We start from the raw sequence: 11,277 nt of genomic DNA, 5'->3' as shown, positions 1-11,277 counted from the left end.
GACACAAGTCAAAGGCACAGTCGTCAGTCTGGAGCTGAGCGTGAGTCAACGATCAGCCCCCGAGGCCCCACACCCACCTCCCCGTCGCGGGGAAACCGCTGCCTCGGCCTCTGTGGATTGGCAGCTCTGAGGCGCGTGTGTGAGGCCAGATGAGACTACAATTCCCATCAGGCATAGCGGGAGCGGGATCACCCAGGCGCAAACCAGACCTCTGCGCGAGGCCCCGCGCGGGACTTCTGGGAGAGGAAAATGACAGCACGGGGCTTGCGACTACCCACCGGCAAGCTATTGAAGCTGCCGGCGGCGCTGGGGCGCGTGAACCGAGCTTGCAGCACGTTCCAAACTTTCGCGGAAGTTCTCAGGCTGCCCACGAGACAAATGACGAAGCTCGCGTTCCCACTACAGGAACTCCAGCGGCAGCTCACACCAGACTCGCGGTTGGACCTTCACGTGAAGACCTTCGACCCGAGTCTGGAGGACATCTCCAAGGCGGAGAGCGTCTTCACGGCCACGGGCCGCAACCGCATCGAGTACCTCAGCTCCGCGGTGCGTCTCGACCACGCCCCGGACCTCCCCCACCCTGAGGTGAGAGCCACCGCAGCCCTCAGGTCGTGACCACTCGGGCAGGCATTTTGCCCTCCCCTGTTCTTGTCACCGAACGAGAGAGATTTTCTGGCTTTGTGGGGACGCATGTAATTATTTTAACTAAATAAGCATATATAGTTTGTTATTTTGGTGATGAAAGTACAAGACTAGAAGATTGTAAAACCCAAGCCAGTTCAGAAATTTAAATGGCTTTTTATTATCTCTTTCCTTTTTAATTAACGTAAGGGAAAACATGCCGAGATAAATGAGACAAAGTGAAGAATATGAAAAGTATAATAGTTACACGAATGTGGTGATCCTTATCAGTACGTAATTTTCACCCAGTCTAAGTCTTCTGTCGTGCAAAAGTAATAATTATATATACATGGCAACAATGTAGGTTTTTTCAAATCAACTTTTAATGAAATTCCATGAGTGTGTATTTTATGCATGTCTTAGAGAGCTCATTATTTGCCACTGCACCACTGCGGTGGAAATTTTCCTTCTAATCAGAACTGCTATGATAGTTTAAATAGAACTAAGGGGTAGGTAAGTCATTTAATAATGTTGAGATAGCGTCGTGTTTTGACTGAAATTTCTGAATTACTGGACTTTCTGTGTAATTCGTTTCTTAAAATTTAGCTTTGTTTATATATTATCATTGGATTTAATCTGGCAGAGCATTTGAAATTTATGCAGGACAGATCAATTCATGTTGAAGGACTAACGGCAGTCTGGAAAGATAATATAGCATCCCTGGCCCCACCCACTGCCACCCAGTCCTATTCATATATACATATATATATAACCTGAGGTTATTCAAATAACCTCAATAAAAAGCCATTTAATTTAATGCCCTTCCAGATTTCCAAAACGCCTCCCGGCCAGAGGGTGACACCACCTTCACCTAGAACCACTGATTGGTATTGTACCCCCTTCAATACCATGTTAAAAAGCAGAGTCATGTGTATTAATGGTTAGTATCAGGAACATTATGTTCCTTTCTACACTATAGAGGGCTAAAGGAGAAAAGCTTAATTGGAACAAGAGGTCAAGCGGAAGGAATAACCTCATAAATACAATGGTGTTACAGTCTACTCTGGGAGTTCATGGGGAAATGCAGTTTCAGACATGTAGTTGTACTTTAGAATAAGTTTTGTTGAGATGCATCTAGTTTTTAACTTCAAAAAGTTTGTAAATATGGAATGCTTAATAAATGTCCCAGATATTCTTGAGTAGCATAATGTAGTTAAAGGCACAGGTTCTGGATATAGATGTCCTGAGTTTAAATTCCACCTTCTTCCCTTTCTAGCTATATAATTTGGGGCCAGTTATTTAACATCTCTTTACCTCTAGTTTTATCATTTGTAAAATGGGGATAATAATATTACCTACCTTATAGGGTTGTTGTAAAAAGTAGGTAAGAAAATTTATGTTAAGTGCTTTGAAAAGTACCTGGCACTGGGAATCATTCAGTAGATAGTAGCTATATTTTAGAATTTGAGGTTCGACTAAACATAAGCCACCTTTTTACATGGCTAGGCAAGACAATAGTTTGACAGATTTTTTCAGCTAATACAACATATAATAAAAATGTATAGGGACGCCTGGGTGGCTCAGTTGGTTAAGCGACTGCCTTCGGCTCAGGTCATGATCCTGGAGTCCCTGGATCGAGTCCCGCATCGGGCTCCCTGCTCGGCAGGGAGTCTGCTTCTCCCTCTGACCCTCCCCCCTCTCATGCTCTCTCTATCTCATTCTCTCTCTCAAATAAATAAATAAAATCTTTAAAAAAAAATGTATATATAAACCTAGTATTCAGTTATCTTCTTTTTCCTTGTATAAGGTGTGTTTTATAGGTAGAAGCAATGTTGGAAAATCCTCTCTAATAAAAGCCTTATTTTCACTGGCCCCAGAGGTTGAAGTCAGAGTCTCCAAGAAACCGGTATGTTGAAGGAAAGGGTTGGGGAGGTGGGATATAAAAGAAACAGTATATTGAAATGTAAAATATGTCTGAACTATCTCTGAATTGACTAAAGTAATGAATGTTGAGAGTTACAAGAAATCATACTTGCTAAGTTCCTAGAACAGTGATTTCTTTGAAACAAGTAGTAAAGTAAGACATTTTATTGATGCCTGTATATATATCCCTGAAGAAGAAGGAAGTATGTCTGGATTTATTTTAGCTGTCTTGCCAGTTTCTTGAGGAAATCTTTTGTCCAAATCTTTTCCAAAAAGTTGCCAAATAAAGTGTTCTATTGCCATTCTATATTTGCTTCTTTAAGAATGATCATCTAGTCCTACCCTGGTTTTAGAGGAAACTGCTTTGAAGTGGCTTTTCCCTCCTATAATTTTGTATACTTTGCTAACTCCTTTCTCCCTCCCTTCTCTTACTACCCCTTGTCTCTTAAATGCAGGTGTAGATACAGATACAGATATATACACATACATATACGTGTATATATTGGGCAGACCCCAGTTTACCCAGGGCCAAATTATGTGATTATCCCAGCCAGTCTGCTCTAGTAGCTTTCTGTCATTTTTCAAATTTCCTCTACTCTTTCTCAGTGATGCAGACTACCAATATCTAAGATATGGTGTCCTTAAAACTCACCCCCAGTTCCCCTCACCTTATTATCTATCCATGGCAAAACGTTCCCACCAACCTCCGGCTCACTGCCCCACTTTCTTTGTGTTGGAACCCTTCCATGAAGCTTCCCTAGTCTTCTCTTCCTCCCCATTTCTTCATATAGTTGATTCCCTGGCTCCATCACTGATGCTGATGATTGTAATTCATTAAATCTCCTATCCTTAGGCCTACTCTGTCTCACCAAATAACACAGCTAAACTCTGATTTCTAGGTGGGGTGGGTTCCCTTCCTGCTGTGAGGAAGAAATGTATTCGTGACATTCCTAATCTGTCATTTTCCTATGGATAGACATCTCAACTGATTGGGAACCTAAGCACTGTTTTATAAAATCTTCCCTCTGAAAATATTTGTTCTAAGTTCCAAAAATTGACTTTTTAAGCTGTTTATCTTAATCTTTTGTTTTCTGATTAATAGTGTCATTGGACACAAAACCATGACTTTTTGTCATCTTTACATCATTTTAGTTTAACACATATTTTATAGTGTTGTACATGCTTTTAAAAAATGGTTTAATGAAAGCACTAAACCATCTAATGAAACACGCAAAACATCTTGATAATAGGGAAGCAGTAGTCTAGGTGTAATAAACTATCAGGTTTTGCATCTAGGTTTTATGAAAACCTATATGACTGACAGTAAGTATTTTTAGTTTAACCAATCTGTGCCATAATTTATTTCTCTTTAAAGTGGAGATATATTATTCATCAGAGAATATTGACTAATGTAGTGACACCATTATAGGGTAACTTTTCCCTGAGAAAGAGCTAATGAAAAGACTCTGACATATTTTGGGTACATATTCCTAATCAAAAGTTCTTCTTAAGTCATATGGATGCTCTTAAAAATGAATTGGAGGGAAGAAGTAGTATCTTCTAAGCTTATCTCCAGCCACTTCCCTTCTATAGTCTTTTCCTGTATCATTAGCAGCACAGCTAGGATTATATTCAGAACACTTAGGCTTTTAATAAATATATGCTGATTGAATTGAAAATATTTTGAGTCATTAAATATATAAAGGATGTATTTTAAGAAATTTTTTATTTTTCCATTTATTTTATCAGGGGCACACAAAGAAAATGAATTTTTTCAAAGTTGGAAAATATTTTACATTGGTGGACATGCCAGGTTATGGCTATAGAGCTCCCGAAGATTTTGTTGACATGGTAGAGACCTATCTAAAAGAACGAAGGAAGTAAGGAAAATATTTTCTTATAAATTTAATCCAAAAGCATGTTTTCATTAATGGAACATTCTCCACATTATGACTCCATATTATCAAGTGACTTCTTTTAGAAAGTCCATTTTATTCTCATAATATTCTACAATACAATATTTAGGGCCAAAGTATGTACTGCTTGCTTATTTTTTTCTTGTAGATTAGCTTAATCTTAAATTCAAAAGTTTTTCTAAATTAAGACTATAAATGTATTTCAGCAGAGTTCATTAATTTTCTTATGTCAAACTTGTGGGTGGCTAATTTTGAAAATAAAAATTATTGGTTAATGTGGTATTTACTAAATTTAAATAAACCTCAGTACATTTTAAAAATACCTCTGATATCACATCCTCTGTAAATGTTATCTTTGTTATCTCCATAGGTAGTCAAATTGCAGTTCTGTTTTAAGCATTGCACAACATATAGAAAAATTAAATTTTTGAAATATAAAAAAGTATGTACAAGTATCTTGCTTGTTGTAGCTTTACACAGAAACTAAGATGAAATATTTACACACAAAAAATACAAAACAATGTCTCTGGTGTCTCTTATCTGTTACTCTTAAAATAATATTTGAGAATTTAGACACTTTTGTGATAACTTAGAGTTAATTGGGTTCATGTCTCTTTCCCCACTAGAGTTCAAGCTTTTTTTTTTTTTTTAAGATTTTATTTATTTATTTGTCAGAGAGAGAGAGAGAGAGCACAAGCAGGGGGAACTGCAGGCAGAGCAGGCAGAGGGAGAAGCAGGCTCTCCGCCAAGCAAGGAGCCCAATGCGGAACTTTTTGTCATCTTTACATCATTTTAGTTTAACACATATTTTATAGTGTTGTACATGCTTTTAAAAAATGGTTTAATGAAAGCACTAAACCATCTAATGAAACACGCAAAACATCTTGATAATAAGGAAGCAGTAGTCTAGGTGTAATAAACTATCATGCCCTGAGCCAAAGGCAGACGTTTAACTGACTGAGCCACCCAGGTGTCCCTAGAGTTCAAGCTTTTAAAGGAAGGGACTCACTCATCTTTGTGTCCAGCCCTAGGCAGAGGATCTTAGGTCCAATACTTGCTATTGAAATATATTAATATTTAGTAAATTTAGTTATTGAAAGTAATGGCATTGAGATTTATTGGATTGTAGGATGAACTTCTAGTGAACTGAGAATTCCTTTTGCCTAAAAAGTTTTTAAATTTTGGAGTGAAAATTATTCAAAAGAAAATTTCTCAGGATAGTGAGGGTCAGGGGGAGAAATGAATGAGTATATTTGATATTGTCATTAATTTTTATTTCTGCATTCTTATAGTTTGATGAGAACATTTTTGTTAGTGGATAGTGTTGTCGGAATTCAAAAAACCGACAGTATTGCCATAGGAATGTGTGAAGAATTTGCATTACCTTATGTGGTAAGTATTTCTTTTGAATCATGGTTGCTGTTGGAAATACCAGTTTGTGTGTATGCATGTGCACATGCTTGTGTGTGTGTGTCTTTTTAGTGAGAGCAGGTCTTGTCTCTGCAAGAGTAGTTCTCAAATAGTCTTTTTGATTATCAGCCATTAGTAGATAAGTTCTGTGGTATTTATATTCTTTTTCTTTCTCTCAGCTTAAATTTTCAAAATTATAGTCAAAGTAAAGTATTTTTAAGCTGTTCATTTAGTGTTCCTAAGTGCTTTTCCCTTTCATTTTTTTTAATGGCAATATAAAATTTGTCTAAAACGTATTAGTGGCTCTTTAACAGCAGTTTGGCATATACTACTTATCAAAGTATAAATGACATTGCAACTGAAAAATTTGCTAAAGTAATTTGTAGTTTAAGAACCATTGCAAGGAAATAGCAGGCTCCAGCACACACAGGTAGGATTTTTACATTCTTCTGGGAATATCTTACCAGTATTTTTTTCTGTTGTTTGTCCTAGAATAGAATACAAATTAGTAGGTTGGTATCCACATTTACTTTGCTTTGTGAGTTTTCCAGAAAAAACAGCACTCCAGAGTTCCTTTCTAAGGAAAAGAATCCATTGACTATAATTTGGTTTCAAAAAAAGGAAACCACTAAAATGTAAAAGTGAAGTTTAATGCAAATCAAACCATGTTACTAATCAGCGATGTTTTTGTATTCTTGGGGTTATGGAATTTTGGGGGTTTGCAAAAGCCCTGTGAAGCATAAGCTATAACTACAGTCAGTATGAGGAGCCAAAGGTTTGATTATAGTCCACATAGTAGAAAATACCCAATAGTGCCAAACTGGTTTTAAGTGATATAGTTCCTGATTTGGTATCATAGGTACCAATTTGTAAAATTGTATATTTTCCTCAGTTTCAAAAGAAATATTGCTTTCTTCTTTGGAAAGAGGTTGTGATAGAGGAATTATGTCTCCTTTTAAATATCAGCATATTTGCTCTTATGAGGAAAGACTCCCAATTGGAGGGACTCACAAGTCATTAGAAACCACACACTTTCGGCTTCTCACTCCTTTTACCATTAACATTTTTTATAACTGAAAAGCATAAATGAATAGTCAGGAAATTTAATTTTATAGAAATTCCCCAGGAAAATTGAAGGTCAAAGTTTTACTTTTTAATTGATTTTGTAGTCATCCTATAATGGTAGTGGATATAAGATACAAATAGCCTGATTTCTAGTTTCTCCTTTATATTATTACATATAAGGCAGAACCATTTTGTAGGTCAAAAATGATTATAAGTTGGCAATTTTATATGGATCAACCTAATAATATTATGTGTCTTAGTTAACATAAGATATATAGTGATCATATGAAATTTGTTTTATGTCAATTGCAAATACGGCTCAAGGGTCCTTTTCACTAGTCTTGAATCCAAGATATGTTGGCCCTGTGTAGTTAAAGCACCATTAAACAGCAAACACGTAGTATATGCTTTATACATTGCATACATTAATTCATTTAATCTTCATGGTAACTCCTTTTGGGAGTGTTGCTTTTATTTTATAGATGAAAAAGTAAGTATAGAGAGATTAAGAAACTTACAAGGATCACCTAGTTGTTATTAAACATGTGTAGCTAGGGGTGCCTGGATGGTGTAGTTGGTTAAGCGTCCGACTCTTGATTTCAGCTCAGGTCATGATCTTGGGGTTGCGGGATTGAGCCCTGCATGGGGCTCCATGCTCAGCCAGAGTCTGCTAAGATTTCTCTCTCCCTCTCCCTCCCCACCCCACCCCCCGCCATGCACTCATTCTCTCTCTAGAATAAATAAATCTTTAAACAAAAATTGTAGCTAAAATGTATAAAACTGTATATTAAAAAAGACTTAATTTCTAATGCTTAAGTATTTGTTTTCTTACAGATGGTATTAACAAAAATTGACAAATCTTCCAGGGGACATCTTTTAAAACAAGTGCTTCAGATCCAGAAATTTGTTGACACTGAAACACAAGGATGTTTTCCTCAGTTGTTTCCTATAAGGTAAAAGTTGAATTATTTTATAACTTTATGTACTAACATCCTTTAGTATTATATAGTGTTTCTTAAATTGAGGTATCACTTAAAATAAGAGGAGTTTGGAAGACTATGCACTTAACCATGATTTATTGGTACAACCCATCAGCACTTTTATTTTTTTCTTCCTTCTATTTTGTCCTCCTTCTGCAGGCTCCTGCTGGATCTTCCCTGCAGCCTAGCTCAATCCTAGATCTCAGCAGAAGTGAAAACTTTTACTTTTTAAAATCAGCTAAATAACAGCCACAATAAAGATACTACCATGCTTTTCTCAATTTCAAAGAAAAACAAATTATCTCTATAGTAGAAAGCCATGCAGGCTGTGAGGGATAAAAATTTTTCTTTAAAGAGACCAAATATAAAGAAATGCTTCTTATAAGTTAGAATTAAGCATTGGTAGAGACAGAATGGTTATTTCTAGAGCTGGCAATTTTGAGATATTTGATAGAGTTTAGTGATGAAACATGAGTCTATACTTTTAGCTTATACCTTGGATATGGTAAGTACGTTGTACTGGAGCAGAGATATAGTGCCATTCCCATAGGATTTTCTTACTCTAACTTCTTTGAGGAAAGCAATATGGTATTTGCTATGAGAAATAATTAAACCAAGTAACAGTTGTATATGAAACTGTCCCCTAATCAGTCATTCAAGGTCCTACCAATCCAGATCACATTTAAATTGTTTGTAATTATGAACGTGCCTGTCAGAATCCTTCATTCAGTCATTCCTACAAAATGCTCTTCTCCCTTGACTTTCATTCAAGTATTTATCCTGTTCATTTGTCTGTGTCCCATCTGTATAATGGAGACTCCTAGGGGCAGGAATGAAATCCTACTTCTTAGAGCCCTGAGCATTGTCATGGAAGAATAGCTGTTTCTTTTAACTGTTTAATAAGAAGGAAGTGAGACCATCACTAAAAATGCAGCACAAACATAAGATGGACAGATGACTGTGGCTTAACAGCAGCATTTATTGGGGAAAAAAATTAATCTTTAGTTGACTATAAGCTGAATTTGAATTAACAGTTTAATGGGGCTGGGGAAAAACTGACAATGTTTTCTTGACCTACATTAATAGAATTATAGTGTTCCAAACAAGGAAATGATCTAGCAGTAGTTCCACATAGCTTTGAACTACATGCCATCAGACCAATCAGGTTAGACGGTGGCTCGACATTGAGAACAACTAGAGCTATCTGAAAACAGATGGTCTTGGGGAAGGTTACATCATTCATAATACTTACCTGGTCCTCACAGTAAACATCCCTATTTCCAGCTACGGTTATAGGTCAAGGAAATGAAATAAGTTGCAGAGAGGTATTGGTTTAAATAGAAAGAGCATGGGCTTTGGGGTCAGACAGCCTTGATTTTGCATGGTTCTTCTACTTCTTGGCTATAGATTTCAAAGCAACTTATTTCATTTTCTGAGTCTGTTTTCTCACTAGTAAAAATGTGATTGTTAGAATGATCAAATAAAATGGATGTACACACAGACACATCATAAATGTTAGCTTCCTTTCTTGCCAAGTCAGTAAGTAGCAGGGTTAGGCCAACAACCCAGAATATCAGATTCTCAGTATTTTTTAAAGATACTCACTTCTTTAGATATGTCAGCATTCTCTGCTGTATGACCCTGGAATCACTGCTGCCATTGTACTTGCCGTAAGTGACCAAGGCACTGCGGAAGCCATTCAAGTCTAAGACTTGAGATGCAGGAGCCTGGTGACTTTCAAGAACTTCAACATTCATTGTATATAGTGACCACATACAGGAATTTGGCAGACTGGACTTTGTAGCTCTCAAAACCCAATTCAGAAAGTAGAGTTATATACATTCCTTGGCTTTATGTGCATGACCAAGTCCTAGTCCATCCCTCCAGAAAGAAGTTTGGCCTATTCATGAAATAATTATGATAAAATAAGTCAGGTTTTATTTCCTTCTCTTCCTATAATCCTTATAGGAGAAAGGTGGAAGTATAGGCCAGCAAGCTTTGGCCTTTAAGGCTTTGGCAAAAGTTAAGTGCTGAACTTCATGTCAGAACTCTGCCCGAGCTGAGTAGAGATGTGTAAATGGTGAAGAGCCCCTAAAAATTGATGTTGGGATCAGTCTGTCTGTATAACTCATGGGAGAAATATGTAAGTAGGTACAGTATAATTGCTTTTTATATAGTGGAATTCCAAGCAAAGACAATGGACTCTAAGGACAAAGAAAATCACATTACAACATTGACAGAAATGTTGCAAATGAGTTCAAGATGCCATAATTAATGTGTGGACAGTCCAACTTGTATTTCTTCTTTAAACTATATAACTTCACTTATAACCCAGAAATCATTATGGGCTGTTCTCAAGCAAGCAGCTTTAGTCAAAAAGTCTAAAATGCTGTATTTTATCAAGAAGGGAATTAGGGGTACAGCTGAAAATATTTTACCTGTTTTATATGCAGGTATATACAATTCTTGTATCCATAAAAATCATAGTGTATTCATAAAAGTCCATGTAGCCTGAGAACCCATGTGGTCACTTCCAGCTGACAAATGGATGGATGCATATGGATGGATATAGTAAGATGAGTAGACAGTAATAGACACAATAATGGTGATGATGATTTTTTAAAATGACAAAAAAAGGTCTAAATTATCAAGGTTGTTGAATCTTTGTCACAAGAAGAATAAACTAAAGAAATCAAAACTTTTAGTCTAGGAAATAAAAGGCAAAAATAGAAGATATTCCAATAGCATTTTTCACAGAAATAGAACAATCTTAAAATTTGTATGGAACTACCAAAGACCACAAAGAGCCAAAGCAATCTTGAGAAAGAACGAAGCTGAAGGTATCATGGTCCCTGATTTCAAACTATATTGTAAAGTTACAGTAATCAAAAAGGTATGGTACTGGCATAAAAAAAGACACATAGATCAATGGAACAGAATAGAGAGGCCAGAAATAATCCCACACATATATGGTCACTATGACAAAGAAGCCAAGAATATACAATGAGAGGAGGGCAGTGTCTTCAATATCTGGTGTTGGCAAAACAGGAGAGCTACGTGCAAAAGAATGAAACTTAGATTACTGTCTTACATTATACATAAAAATTAACTCAAAATGGATTAAGGACTTGAATGTAAGGCCTGAAGCCATAAAACTCCTAGAAGAAAACATAGGCCCTTAACATCAGACTTGGCAATGATTTTTTGGATTCGACACCAAAAGCAAAGGCAACAATAGCAAAAATAAACACGAGGGACTACAGTGAACTATAAAAAAAGCTTCTGCACAGCAAAGGAAACCATCCACAAGATGAATAGGCAACTTCCTGAATGAAAGAAAGTATTTGCAAATCATGTATCTG

General features: G+C 36.5%; 1 protein-coding gene across 3 annotated transcripts in view; it reads left to right on the top strand.

Moving 5' to 3' along the window:
- The first annotated feature begins 210 nt into the window (after positions 1-210).
- GTPBP8 (GTP binding protein 8 (putative)) overlaps positions 211-11,277 on the top strand; it is a 69,924-nt gene continuing 58,857 nt past the window's right edge. For 2 of the 3 annotated variants that reach the window (XM_035000165.1, XM_035000166.1), the window contains exons 1-5: positions 211-585; positions 2,429-2,527; positions 4,294-4,424; positions 5,753-5,852; positions 7,770-7,888. In XM_035000165.1, coding sequence (XP_034856056.1) covers positions 250-585; positions 2,429-2,527; positions 4,294-4,424; positions 5,753-5,852; positions 7,770-7,888 — 785 coding nt within the window. In that variant the 5' untranslated portion in view covers positions 211-249. Of the gene's footprint in view, positions 586-2,428; positions 2,528-4,293; positions 4,425-5,752; positions 5,853-7,769; positions 7,889-8,074; positions 10,281-11,277 lie in introns of those variants that run through there. The other variant, XM_035000167.1, reaches the window with a different exon arrangement.

The sequence above is a fragment of the Mirounga leonina genome, unplaced genomic scaffold (genome assembly GCF_011800145.1).
Source record: "Mirounga leonina isolate KUSES-001 unplaced genomic scaffold, KU_Mleo_1.0 Mir_115, whole genome shotgun sequence".
Taxonomy (NCBI): domain Eukaryota; kingdom Metazoa; phylum Chordata; class Mammalia; order Carnivora; family Phocidae; genus Mirounga; species Mirounga leonina.
The sequence above is the reverse complement of the archived record's forward strand: the minus strand, read 5'-3'. Positions and strand labels throughout refer to the sequence as shown.